Source organism: Vigna unguiculata, chromosome 2, assembly GCF_037176805.1.
Source record: "Vigna unguiculata cultivar grain cowpea cultivar isolate G323 ecotype 2 chromosome 2, ASM3717680v1, whole genome shotgun sequence".
Lineage (NCBI taxonomy): Eukaryota > Viridiplantae > Streptophyta > Magnoliopsida > Fabales > Fabaceae > Vigna > Vigna unguiculata.
In genome coordinates, this window is record NC_140793.1 from 33,189,279 (window position 1) to 33,203,820 (window position 14,542).

Sequence of the window (14,542 nt, forward strand, 5' to 3'; positions counted from 1 at the left end):
GAAAAAAAAATAGAAACATATTAACAGTTATGACTTTATGATTAATCAAATACTAAATTTAAATATAACATATTTATATGAACTAAAAACAAAATAAAATTTTCAAAAATATCAGATAAAAAATTACATACTTGTAAAAATCGAAAACAAAACAATTATAAAAGTTTTTAAAAAGTTACAATTGTGTAATGATGGTAAAACGTTTACTTTGAACTCTAACAACAAACCCTTGTTTTTCTTTTATTTATTTATTTATCCTACATCATTAATATGTAAACAAACAAAACTAATATAAATCAATATGGGTATCATTGATGGGTACTCCCCGTCCTCTTTATAACAATTAATTTCATTTAAAATCAATATTTAATGCAGAGGTGAAATTTTAATCTTGTTTCAATGGCTACGCCAACAAACAGTATATTTATAACAGTGTATAAAGAATTTTTTTCTCTTTTATGTCTATATTTCATAATGAAAATTTTATTTTTATAATATAATTATTTATTAATTTTTTTTAAATTAACAGTTATTTTTATTTATTTTTTATAAAATTATTTTTCTTTTCTTTTTTTATTCATTAACCATTAATTTTTCTATTTATTTTATTTTATTTTATTTTTAATAAATATAAATTTATTTTATATATTAATTTAATAACATTATACTATTATCAGCTACTAACATATTATTCTTTATATTTAAAGAATGCGTACACATAGATGCGATATGTGTACCCTAATAAACGTAGAAGTAGATACAAAAAGTATGATAAATATTTAAAGAATTTGATTTTTGTACCTATATATATATATTATTTTATATGTTTAATTCTTGTAATTTTTATATTTTAAATTCTTACAAATTTATAATTCTTATTTTAACTCCTACAAATATATCACCTTTTGTTTTTAATCCTGGGTGGATATTTTTTGGGACGAAAAATAAAAATTGTAAAATGGTAGGGGACAAAAATTCATAAAAATTAAATTAAGAGGCAAAAACAAGAAAACGTGATTATTTCAGGCAGCAAAAATATATTTATCCCATTTTTTTTTTTTTTAAAAAAGAAGCGTGTTTGGTGGGACAACATAAGTTGGGTCGAATCCGGGTCCTCGATCATTTATATCCCCGTTGGTGTGTATACCTTGGGTTCCTCCTTCTGTAACTTGAGAGAAAAATTAGGTTCTTTAGGGTTTCATCCTTCCTGCGGTATCAGACATGGGGGGAGGCAATGGCCAGAAGTCCAAGATGGCTCGTGAAAAGAATCTCGAGAAGCAGAGGGCCGCTGGAAAGGGTAATTTTTTTCGCCCCTTTCTCCAACCTAATCATATTTTCTCATTCATCCTCTCTTCAATTCAATAGGGATCTTTGATATTCCATTCAATACTTTGATTTTGAAAAAAAAAATCCATTTTTTGAAAATAAATTATGAAAATCAAGACGATGCATGTTAGATCTGGCTTCGTTCCTGACTTTGGTATTTTCTTTTAATTGTGTAGGAAGCCAACTGGATTCAAACAAGAAAGCAATGACCATTCAGGTAATTCCTTTTGTTTTATCTGCATAAGTTGGATTTCTCGCACGGTTTGTTGTATAGAATAATGAATTGGATGTTAATATTGTTAATATACCATCAATTTCATCATCCTTGAAGTATTGCCCTCTTTCTCGTACTGATCGCTAAAATCAACTATAGTAAAAGATCAATTATTAATAATTATGCCAAATAGTGAAATATAGCAACTTAAAGACTTAATCGATTGATATGCAATGCTGGGAGTATTAAATGTAGAGTTTTATTACTCTAGGGACTACGTAGGAATAGAATAGTATTTTTGGGGACCCAAGTGATGGTTTATTCCATTATTTTGGATGGAGATTTCTGTATATATTTGCTAATATTGGCAGCATTTCTGCTACGGTTGAATGTCTGCCATTCACCCTTTGTCCTGGGATATCTTTCCCTGGTCTTGGAAAAGATGGTATGATTTTATCAAAACGTTGTGACAGAAGCCAGTGAAAATGGAATTCAGATTCCATACTAGGCCTGGTAATACCTAACATTACAGTTTTATTACTATAGACGCTAAGGAGATAGAGTAATGTATGGGGGGTTTGATTACTCCATTATTTCAGATGGAGATTGCAGTATAAATTTGCTTATGTTTGCACATTCCTGTTATGGTTGAAAATTCTCGATTTATTGTTTGCCATTCGTTATTTGTTCCTGATTATATTCTGAATTTATGTTCCCTGATCATGGAAAAGATAGTATACTTGCATTGCATTACTACTTTTATTTCAGTATATTAAAAATAATTGAAACAAAAACGAAATTGCAACGAAGAAAAGACAATTATAGGAAACATTGTATTGAAATTTTGTGAAGAGCTACATTTTATGTGCATGAAATGGGCTACAGGGTGGGATGTCATCAGTATTACCGTGCACTACATTATCTAGTTAGTTGTGATGCTGACTTATTTTAAAAATTTGGTATGTCATGCACATTTTATTCATGCATGTCTTATATTATCTAGTAATACTATTGAAATATACACATAATTTTAGTGATAGCGGCAGAATTGGAACTCTGTACTGATCATCAATAATGTATATTGATTGAATAATGCAGTGCAAGGTGTGCATGCAAACATTTATGTGCACCACTTCGGAAGTGAAGTGTAGGGAGCACGCTGAAGCCAAACACCCTAAATCTGATGTTTATGCCTGTTTTCCTCATTTGAAAAAGTGAACATATTGGAGACTGGAAGTGGAGAAAATTTATATCATCATGGCCTCTTCCTTAAACCTATTCACCGAGATCTTCCTCCAGTTTCTCTTTATATTGAATGTCTTTTCTGTGTTTGTGCCTTGAGAATTATGAGAGATAGGGAGAGCAGGGTGTTTTTATTATAATTTATCTTCATGACAGGGCAACAAACTGTGTGATGCTTTCACTTTCTGTCTAGCTGTAACTGCTTAATGATCGTTCGTGTTAATATTAAAGTGTTACATAAACTTAAGTTGTAATGTTGTCAGAGAATTACTTGACTATCAATCATTTTGGCTTAAGTCTGGAACCAACAAAATGGAATCTTTTGGTGAAATAGATCGTTGTCTGTCCTGAGCTCAATAGTTTAATATTATCCCATCCTTTAGTTTAATATGTAATATTTTTAATATATGGACTCCAGTTTCTATAATTCTAGAGGATCGTTCTGTCCTGAGCTCAATAGTATCTTGGTCTTTTCCGATCTGCCAGATGGATCTAATCTATTTTTATTTCTACAAGCTAATAGTGTAAATAATTTTCGACTTGTAATTGGCCTTTTTCTTAAGATTCTGCAAGTTTAACTCAACATCTAGGATTGAAAGTGTGGGAATCTTGTATAGACGGAGTTGTCAAAAGCTGATGTTTTAGAAGACCTGTAAAAGTGTATTCGAAAGAAAAATCGTGGGACTGAATTCTATATAACGGCTTTCATCGGTCACTTAAAAGCATAGAAGCTACATATCAACTTTCATAACCATTTTCCTGAAGTGAATTCATGGCTATTTATATGCGTAATGTTTAATACAATTAATTAAAAACCACTATAATTTCCAAGATAATTATTAAGTAGAGTTTTATATGTACAGTAATTTCGACTAATTAACAGTATATATTTTTTTCATAATTGCGTGACTTATTTTCCATTTCAAATAAAATAATCATATACTAAACTTTATGCTTAAGTGATAATAGAAATTAGTTTGCTGTAATGACATTCTCTCCAAAAAAAAAGAAAAACGGTCCAATATGAACTTAGGCATAACTTGTGCTTTCGTTTAATGAATTAAAAACTTTTATCAAACAATTAACCAAATACACAACCTTATCCAATACATATCCAGAGGTTCTACCAAATTTATTTCAGCTGTATTGGAACATTAGAAGTTGGCATAAAGGAGACTGATATTCCATGTCAACCTTCATTACGAGAAAAATAGATTTGGAAAGGCATTTGCTGCTGTATATTATCATAGTCTAACAATCTTACACTAGAATAAAGTGACTTGAGAAATATTTTTATTATTTATTTCACTATTATATAAAAAATAAAGAATAAAGTAAAATTAATGACATTACACGCTTAGATAATTAGAGTAAAAGCAGAAGACTTTTTTCTTTTCAAATCTAACAAACCATATTATTTAAGATTGTATAACTTTCAAGATCCTTTCAACTTTCAATAACTGTCAATAACATTATTCCTCGTCTGAACATAATATGGATACACTCCACGGGAAAACTACTCTGATAAACAGAAGGTTACCAAGATGCGCGTTCGGATATCATAAAACAATCCCAAATATATTAACTCAAGTTTATGGATCCATAAGTAATCTATAGTTACTGTGTCCTCATTCTGCTACTTTCTGCTGCCCTTACCTGAGAGAAATATGGATGTGCCTGCGGGGACAAACACCAAATGACAGAAAAAAGTTAGTGCAAGCTGCTTAAAAATAAATAAACTAATTAATAAGGAAAAATGATAGATTGACATTCAAAATAATAAATAACACTCAAATGACACCCGGAGAAAGAGAGAAGAGAACTTTTGCACAAGGGTTATGATTTGATAGACAGAGATAGGAGAAAATTGATAGAAGTTGGAGAAGTGTTAAGAAATAATAAGTGTCATTAAGAAATACGCCAAAAAAAAATGGAATCATAATTTTTGTCCTCTTTATTTAATGTGGGTTTTTCAATTTGATCTAAATCTTTAAATCAAATGAGTTATGGTTTGTCCACTACATCTTTTCGTGCCAACGTTTTGCTTGAACCTCACTTTGTCTTCCAACTTTTCAGACGATATTTTGGTGCTTGGATATGGTTCATGATAATGGTGAATGCGATAGAGAGATATGTAGGTAAAATATTTGGTCAATTATGATTAACTTCACAGTAGTTGGTGGATGTCTAAATGGTGAACAAAGATGCGACAGGGATAATTTAAAGGTTTCTGGTGGTCATTTGACAGCTTTGGATGACGATTTGACATTTAAGTACAAATGATGAAACCTTTGTCCAAAATGTTGACAACGAAAAATAACTTGCAAGACCGCATCAAATCGTAAACTTGGACAAAAACTTCGGCACGGAAAAAAAAAACAGAGGATGAAATTGAATAAAAACACAAGAGGACTAACTAAAACGTAGATTGAACTTTAAATGACGAAACTTGTAAATTTCCAAAAACTATTAAATTTGTTAAAGCAAATGATTTTAAAGTTAATGCAACCAAAGAACGATGCTACTGCAAATTGAAAAAAACTACAAACTAAGGAGCTGTTTGTCATTACCATCGCTTCCTTAGCTGTTAGCCTGTCCTGGTGATCATATCGAAGAAGTTTATCAAGAAAATCAATTGCCTACATGCCACAAGAATTTATTAAAATGCAGTCCATACTAAATCAGAAGGTTAACAATGTCAAATAGGAAAATTGAAGACCCACCTCAGGAGACACAAGATGCTGATTATCTGCATTGATAAATTTAGACCAGGGCTTTCGACTGTGTCTGTAATACAAAATTGCATTACATAATAAAATATGTTAAGTCAGTAATACCGCTTCATTTATCTACCAAGAGAAAATAAAGTCAAAATAAAATCAGCACGCTTCCAAGGAGAGCTTGAAGAGGAAAATGATAAAATGCTAAACTCCCGTGGAAATTATTTATGATAAACAGTTAATGATAAATATAGTTGGGGATACCTTCCAACAAGCGCATCAAGTTGAGGATCAAGTTCCAGATGATACTTATTAAGATACGCATTCAGTTCATCAGTCCCAAGCACCTACATATCACTAATAATTAATAACAGTAACAATAAAAATAATAACGATAACTTGAATACAGAAAGAAAATTATATCTACAAAGGCTTGTTAGGATAGCGAAACTTGGTTAAAAATTAATATTAATATTTTAATAATGCTAAACAATGGTCAATTATTTTATACTTTGTGAACCACATTAGATGGAGGACAAGATATCATAGCTTGGAACTAAATATGAAATTGCTGTGTACAACAACGACATCAAGGTAACCCAAAATTTACAAATAATTGTAAAGCACGACAAATGTAACCTTAGCTATTTTTACAAGCTGATCATGGTTGTCATGGCCATAAAAGAAAGGTTCTTTGCGAAATATCTGCACAAAGTACATTGAAAAAAATCATAACCAGAATACACAATTTTAATCATGTATGTTCAAATTTAGAACATCTGCATAAATGATGTCAAGAGTATGCCATATAGGACTTGTTATTTGTAGTTATAATACATACCATTCCAGCGAACATGCAGCCAAGGCTCCACATGTCTAATGAGTAGTCATAGTCTTGCAGATCAACTAGAAGTTCAGGACCCTTGAAGTATCTGAGAAACAAAAACATAACACATGACAATTTTGGTCAATGACATTTAAAAAGAAATCACATGTTATACTTGCATTACACTCATAAAATATAAGCCTAGGAAAATTTAGATAATCATTTTTCGTGTCAAGTTTTAATGATAACAATGATTATACAAAAATAAATTATAAGTGAAAAGAAAATCAAATAAAGGGAGCCGTGCTGTGCTTATACGAAGAGCATTGGAAATGGAAATGCACTTAAAGGAGTAAACTAGAATACCAGTAGACTAACATTAAACCCTCGGCAGATTTAACTTAGAAAACATGGTAGCATATGTACACCAGAAAACTTCAGAATTAAAGCCTAGGAAAAAAAGACAAAAAAGCAATAAATTTGTCCATTCTGAAAGAAAGAAATGTTGTCTCAAGCCATATTGGTTTCAATTTTTCTCAAATACCAATACACTCCATTTTATTCATTCCAATGTCGCATCTCTTCTTTGAAAATATGGTTTATTGCTCAGAGGACAGTACCTTGAAGCTACACGAACGTTATATTCCTTTCCAGGATGATAAAATTCAGCAAGACCCCAATCAATCAAACGAAGTTTTCGTAACTCATGATCAATCATCACATTATGAGGCTTGACATCCCTGTGCATAATGCCTTGAGAGTGGCAGTAATCCAGGGCCTGCAATTCAACACTAAAGCATTCAGAAAACAAGAAAAGGTTCTCAATACACATTTGCTCAAATAATTAAAAATAATAAATTGGGTACATAGAAAATGATTATAGGGCTTATACACATCAACATATTATATTCATGTATGGAGCCTTCTTTAAGATATGATACTCAAACACGGTTTAAGGAAAAACAATATGTTGATTATGGAGAGGACATAAAGAATGGCAGTACCAACTACCAAGTATAATACAAGAGATTGAAGGAACATATCTTACCTTAAGGAGCTCATATATGTAATAGCGTATGTCATAATCAGTCAAGGTTGGATACAGAACTTTAAAATCCGTGCTGTTGACATACTCAAATATCAAACTAGGAGTTTTGGAATGCTGATCTCTGACAATATCAAGAAGCTTGACAATATTTGGTCCTCCACAAATATTCTGAAGTATTTTTATCTCTCTTTTAATCTGCAAAATGGTGTTGAAGTACTCACAAAGTAAGAAAGAAATCAAAAAGAATTTGAAATGGCATATTATCAAACAAAATAAAGTTAAGAAAATATGAATTACTATTATATTAATAAAATCTAAAAATATTAACATCTAACATTTGTCAATCCAAAGAAAAAAGTATATTATTAATTCCAACGCATCATAAGGACTACTGATTTGGACAACATAATCCTACTGATTCACAAAAATGGAATTTGCAAAACCGCATTGCAGATGCAGCAGACCCACATCATTCGTATATATAGGAGGAATCAATTGACAGGTGTGTGACTGTGTAAAGAATAAGCGGAGACCTGCCTTAATCCCTCCTCTGGATATTTTACAATGGCACTAACCGTTTTCAAGAAAATTCATCAAGCTTAGCTCAAATTTTCACCTATAACCCTATACCGAGGGTCCACTGACTTGCAATATAACTAACTAATATCATATCAATGTTGCATATAATGTCATTATGCCTTCTATTTATTTGTTGACAGCGCAAAGAAGTGTTATGCCCTACATTTATAGCCTCTATGTTAAAAGCCATTATATTATGTCATGTTTAACATCTCATAATGAGTTTTAAGGTTATAATACAACACAGACCTCATAAAAATGCTTGAGTGTGCGTGAATTTTTTAGAGTAAAAAACAGGTGCACTATGCAGCAGATTAGGAGAATAGTTCACATAAAGCACCACTGGTTGGCTTAATTCATAGTGTGCAGGTACCCAAGTAAGGAGAATAGCATGACCACTAATAAAGGAGTACCTTTTTTTTCTTCACAGGTTTCAGAATCTTGATTATACAGCGCTCATTGCTATTAACATTAATGCCTTCAAAAACCTCACTATATTTCCCTCTGCCCACTTTTCGCACAACTTCATAATCATCTTGATCACTGAAATAAAAAATATGGCACATAAATAAAAATATTTTTGAAACTAAAAATTAAAGAAATTGGCACAGGATGGGCAAGAAATCATCAAAGGGTTCCAATATCACCGATTCCATTTAAATAGAAAATAAACTAAAAAGGAAGCAAGGAATACTCGCTCAGTAAAAATTAAAAAAAAAAAATGTACGATAGATTAAGGATACAGAGAACAAACTTGATCAATGAACTCTTCGGTACAAGGTGATTCTGGACCAGCTCAAATGTCTGGTCCTACCACACAAAAGCTAAGCAAGAGCATCAGATCCAATCAAAATCATATCAGTGCAACACAAACGGCTCAATTCCTCATCCATCAGTTAGTTAGTGTAAAATACTAGACACAATTGCCGAAGTCATTGGTACGAGGAACAATGAAACAAACAAACAAACAAAAAAAGCAGCAGCTGAGAAACCATCAACACAGTCTATAATCATACAATAAAATTCCCTTGGTTGTGGAATGTTCCCTCTGAGATCAGAAACAATAACACAAAAATTAGGGTTCGGAAGATTACCCCCACTGAAGGGTGAGGGACTCGTAATCCCAATACTCTTTGGGACGAAGAACATTGACATCGGTGTAGACGCGCGCCTTGGACATGGTCTGGCGCGTGGAATCTGAGATCCCGAGTTTTTGGCGAAAGGTTTTGGGGCGAGAGTGTGGCGATGGTGTTAGTTTTAAAGGATTGGAAGATGCGCAGGGTAAGAGATTGAAGACAGGGGTGCGCAGTAACGTAGCCTAGGCAGCAAGTAGCGGAGCAATAGTTTTAATAGCGTGATTATTCGTCGTGCGCATATCTCTCATCTCATGGGCCCATCTCATCCTCTGTCTGTCTATCAACGCTTCGCAGCGAAGGTAATAAAGCTGCGTTTGGTCCTCTGCGCTTTTAAAATATATCCCCAACCAAGGATTCTTGCTCTGTGGGTCTACCCAAAGAATCTATCCACGTGGCAATTACTGACTTGTCCCCAAAAATATCTGTTAGCAACCCAATTAGAATCACTCTGAAAGATTCTTTACTCTTTTTAGGATGAAATTTTTTTCAAAATCCTTCAACGTGCTTATGCTTCCGATTTTTTGTCAACTGGCCCTCTAACTACGAACTCATGTGGATAACCTCATTATGAATGAGTGTCACACCCATCTTCAACTTCCATGACAGGATGGAATTTATTTAATATTAAGAATAACAAAATATTATCTGTGATATTTTTAGAATTACATTATTGACGAAATAAAAATAATTAGGTTTTGTTTATATTTATGTTCACTATATATATTTTCTTTTTCATAATTTTAGTACAAGAAAAGTTTTAAATTTTCAGGTAATATGAAGTTCAGAATATTTCCTCTATTAATTTTTTGAAAAATAACATTTTGAGAAAAATATGCTTTTTACTTACATTTCCTACAAAATAGTTCTCGCGCAAAATGCGATATTCTGACTTTTCTCTTCCAAAAAGCTACATAGATATTTTTTTAAATCTTTATAATAAACTAAACATTTTAATTATGTTCAATAACCATAATTCGCAAGATTCATTATGGTCAATGACCATAATTCGGAAGATTCATTATGGTCAATATTATGGTCTTCTTTTTGAATTACATAGTGTAGGAGAGCATGGAAATGAGAGAATTTCAGGGATTGTTCATTAATTGTGTAACCAAGTAACCAAAGACTCTGCTTACCAATATCAAATTATCACAAAATATACATAAACATTCATACTTTTCACTTCTTTCTCACTGCCCCCTTTAATTAGCTTCATTCAAATAACCCCACCTTTAAAAAAATTCTCTTATCGGAATAACTTTTTACCTTAGATATTTATAAAGTGTTGGAACATCTTGCATTTATCCTCATTTGTCCAGAATGTGCAGGATCCCAAAAATAAATACAGCGATTATATATACAAGCTCAACTTCCCCAAAAAGAATCTGCATTGCTATTCACTAACAACTAGGTGGATTAAATCATAAAATGAAAAAAAAAAAAAAAAAAAAAAAAAAAACTCGAAGGAAGGGGATAGAAAAGAAAAAGGTAAGAGTTTTTTAATCGTTGTCAGCATTGTCTCCATATTTAGTCTACTTCTTTAGGCTGAATCTGCTCAAAGTCAAAAAACTCAAACATGAGACGTCTCACGTCACGTTTCCCATAAACAAGATATGAAAGCCCATGAAGAGCTTGTTGAACAGCAGTTGTGGCTGGGTTTCTTTTTCTCCGGTTATTCTCATAAGTGTCTTGAATCTTTTCATCGAATATAATATACCGGTGGAGAAGTTTGGCCCTCAAATATCTTCCACAATACTTGTTCATAAGAAGCCCACGGTGCCTCTGTTGCAGCCACAACCCCGGAGCATCTAAATGCTTCGTCAATAATCTCTCAGCCATCACCAAATCCTTAAGAAAATCAGAAATAATGATGTCAAAATTATACATTACCCAATTGTTAGATTGCAAATAGAAAACTTATAATAAAATATGGTATATCCCATTAATGAAATGAAACTAGTCTTTCCACAAACTTCAGTCAAATTTTCATCTGGATAGCAGACAGAATAGTAGTAGTGTACCTGTATCTTTTGGCCAATGTATTCTAATCTCTCGTAGCAAAATCGAGGATGCTCAAACTTGTACTTCGATGGATGCATGTAGCAAAGCTGTGATTAGATAAGACACTCATCGTCAGAACTTATAACAAAAACTTTGCCTTCCTAATTTCCACATAAAAAACTTGAAAGTATCACTAAAATATTCAAGGTAAGACTTGTGCATAGACACATGCAAGCCCTAATGCCCTCTACCCTTGAAAGTCAAGCCAGATATGTGCTTTTGATATGTTGATACAACAAAAGGAAAAATAGAATGAGATGAACAACAGAAGACCTACCTGCAATCCAAGTCCAAGCTCTATGTTCCTGGCTTCAGTAATTTCTGGGATTCTGTCTGTTACTTCTAATGGATATCCAAGTATTTTCATAACATGGGGTCTGGTATCATAATCCCATATATTGCCCCTAAAACGGTGCATTCCTGGGGGAACACAAGCTCTAAATAGCCTTGGATGTTCAAACAGAGCATCTGCAGGAGGCTGAATGAAGAACAGTCAACATCATTTCCGTGACATCATTTAAAAATAAAGTATTCTATTACAGATGAATTTCTAATGGACATGGATGAAATAAGTTTTTGAGCATGAAATATAGATCATTGTGCACTAACTTTTCTTAGAAAAATAAATAAATACTTAGCAGAAGATATGAACTGCTTGCCTTATATGAAACGATGTCTTGCCAGCTTAGTTTGCCTTCAAACTCAGCAGATACATAATCCACATCTTCAAGTTGTCTCCGCAATTTGGGCTGGCAGTCCTCAGCATCTGGATCCATTCCAAAGACTTCAAAAAGAACACGATACACTTCTGGCATACCAAAACAAAGATAGATAGCCCCAAACAAAGCCCAAAATACTGACCTGCCATAGAATAACAAATGTGAAAATGCAATGAACAATCCACTTCAGAAATAGATTGGACAGATACCAACTTCATTGATTAAAATGGTTCTGTCATTCATGAAAAACGGTAAAAAGTAAAGCTTCAAGAAAGGTAAGGGTCTATTTGATTCCTTTCCAACTTTTCTTGTTTTAAAATTGATTTTCAAATTCCACACTGCTCAACAATCAATTGCTCGTCCAAAATCTACTAAGCTTAAAAAATATCTTCAAACGATAAACAAAGGCTTAAACCTTCAAATTTTTGCCTTCTCTTTCCTAGATCCTTTTAGACAGTTAAATAGCTAAAGCCCCTTATTATTTTTTATTCAATAGTCATTGTACAACATCAACATGAAAAAGAGATGGCACCTAATATACTAGGATTGACATCACTCCAGATTTCAGTCAGTCGTTGTATTTGAAGCCAATACAACATCAATTTTTCACATTCGAATTCTCCATTCTTCAGCATCCCAAGTACATATACGATACAACACATTGGATATTTAAACATCACTCAAGAATATCATGAGCGGAAAACAGAGAGCTGTATTAACCAATTAAAAAGCATATAACCATAATTTCTGAGAAGAAACACGCATCTCAACTGTTAACATAATACAGCAACTCAGTTTGACCAGTCACATGAAAATGCTCATAGACCAACCATTCAGTCATTTTCAATTTTTATCTCATTGCCAAATTTGGACATATAGTAAGTAAACATAATGCTACACGCGGGAATGTTCTTAGATGAAATAACAAAAATTCCAGATTGGCAGTGACTATTTAGTATCAAGAAAATATATTATATGTAATGACAACGTAAATAGATTTTACATTGCAATCCAATCACAAATCATCGTTATAGTAAGTTCGTTGACTTTTCTAATAACTATCTAATCAGATCATACAAGCCACACTGTCTAATAACTATCTAATCAGATCATACAAGCCACACTGTCTAATAACTATCTTAACAGATTAAAATTGGAGGTGCATACAGATTTAAACTCTTCCGTGTTTACTATTACTAGCACGATTGGGCTACCATAATTTGAAAGAAAACCCGAACTTAAAGAGAACCATGTTATCCAGTGAGTGAAAACCATATCACAAGAGATTAAAAGTTATAACTTACTTCACAGGACCGTCCCTTTCCCTCTTCCTTATCTTATCCATGTCATCATACGTAAATATCAAATTCTGCAAGCTAGCGGCTTTAATCCACTGATCCAAGTTTCTCTTCCCTATCAACCCAAACACTCTCTCCCTCATTGGACCCGGCGACTCCCTCGGATACCTCTGCAAGAAAAACTCAGCCAGCGCCAACTCAAGCACGTACTGTCCCAGAAAAGACAACCTAGAATGCCCCGACCGCACGTGCCGCGCCTTCGTTCTCTCACATGAAGGGTGCTGAAACGCCAAGTACAGCAACGTGTCGAACTGCTTCGCGGGGTTATCGTCCCCGAGCGATTCCGAGGGCTCGAGAGAGTACCCCAGAGCCTGCTTCGCTTCGAGCAAATACTCGTCGATCCACAACTTATCCGCATTGTTGAGCCGCGACGAGGGTAAGCACGAACTCAGCAAAGGGAACGATTTGAGAGAGAGTTGCGGGCTGTTGAGAAACCTTTCAGCTAATTTGTTATCGTCTATTGGGGGCCTTAGAATGAACCTTCTTGGGGGTCCCTTCTTTGTGGAAGTTGCTTTTTTTCGTGCCGCGAGCTCCTTGAGAAGTCGATGGGGACTGCTCTCGGGGGAGCCCTGTTGTGGCTCTACGGCCACCGCGAGAATTCGGAAAGAGGGGGTTCGGGATTTGGAGTTTCTGATGAAAAGGTGAATCGGGAACGGAGAGAGGGAGGAGGAGAAAGAGTAATTGCATGGTTTTGGAGAGAGTAAAAAAGAAGAAGAGAGTTCCATTATCGGAGAGTGGCTGTGGTGGGAAATGGTGTTTGAAGATGGTGGGTTGCGAACATTAAGCTGGTTAATTTCTGGGTTTGTGTACGAGCTTTGACACCATAGATGAGAGGGTTTAGGGGTTCGGTTGGAGTCTGACAGTGTTGGATAAGGTGGTCGCTTCCCACACCCTTCGTTTAGCCGGATACTTTCTTGGATATTTCAGATTTCAATGTTTAGATAGCCAAACGGTGCCGTATGTTATGAGGGCATGGGCTTAATTTTAAAGACACGTCGTTGATTATAAGAGTTTGTGCGCATCGATGAAATTTTAATAAGGTGATTTTGTAAATTTAAGACTGACCTGCAAAAACATAGGTAGTATCAAATTAATTTGATCTGTTTACACCGTATGCAACTAAATTATACAATTAAAAGATGTGCAGTGAGATTTAAAAAATATTATATATAATAAATAGTGTCAATATGAATATAATACTATAACATTTTTTGTTAAGTAATTCTTTTGTCATTAATATATAATGATATACTTTAAAAAAAATTCGTAAGATTTTTTTTTCCTGTGATTACACTGCAATTAAAATAACTTTA

The 14,542-nt window shown here is 33.5% G+C and overlaps 3 protein-coding genes across 3 annotated transcripts; 1 reads left to right on the top strand and 2 right to left on the bottom strand.

Annotated features, from left to right (window-relative positions):
• Positions 1–1,072: 1,072 nt before the first annotated feature.
• Positions 1,073–3,029, top strand: LOC114173349 (uncharacterized protein At2g23090). The gene is made up of 3 exons (XM_028057674.2): positions 1,073–1,297; positions 1,503–1,543; positions 2,639–3,029. Exons 1-3 carry the CDS (start codon positions 1,222–1,224, stop codon positions 2,756–2,758), a joined length of 237 nt encoding a protein of 78 aa, XP_027913475.1. The 5' UTR covers positions 1,073–1,221; the 3' UTR covers positions 2,759–3,029.
• Positions 3,030–4,286: 1,257 nt separating this feature from the next.
• LOC114173347 (casein kinase II subunit alpha-2) lies at positions 4,287–9,372 on the bottom strand. The gene is made up of 10 exons (XM_028057669.2): positions 9,050–9,372; positions 8,369–8,498; positions 7,377–7,571; positions 6,949–7,106; positions 6,344–6,434; positions 6,142–6,207; positions 5,767–5,849; positions 5,506–5,569; positions 5,353–5,421; positions 4,287–4,459 (listed from the first exon to the last, which is right to left on the bottom strand). Exons 1-10 carry the CDS (start codon positions 9,133–9,135, stop codon positions 4,400–4,402), a joined length of 1,002 nt encoding a protein of 333 aa, XP_027913470.1. The 5' UTR covers positions 9,136–9,372; the 3' UTR covers positions 4,287–4,399.
• A 991-nt stretch (positions 9,373–10,363) lies between these two features.
• On the bottom strand, positions 10,364–14,187 carry LOC114173346 (Ribonuclease III family protein). Its single transcript, XM_028057667.2, has 5 exons — positions 13,176–14,187; positions 11,812–12,013; positions 11,430–11,630; positions 11,113–11,199; positions 10,364–10,939 (listed from the first exon to the last, which is right to left on the bottom strand). The coding sequence occupies exons 1-5, from the start codon at positions 13,952–13,954 to the stop codon at positions 10,619–10,621; spliced, it is 1,590 nt and encodes a 529-aa protein (XP_027913468.1). The 5' UTR covers positions 13,955–14,187; the 3' UTR covers positions 10,364–10,618.
• Between the last annotated feature and the right edge of the window lie 355 nt (positions 14,188–14,542).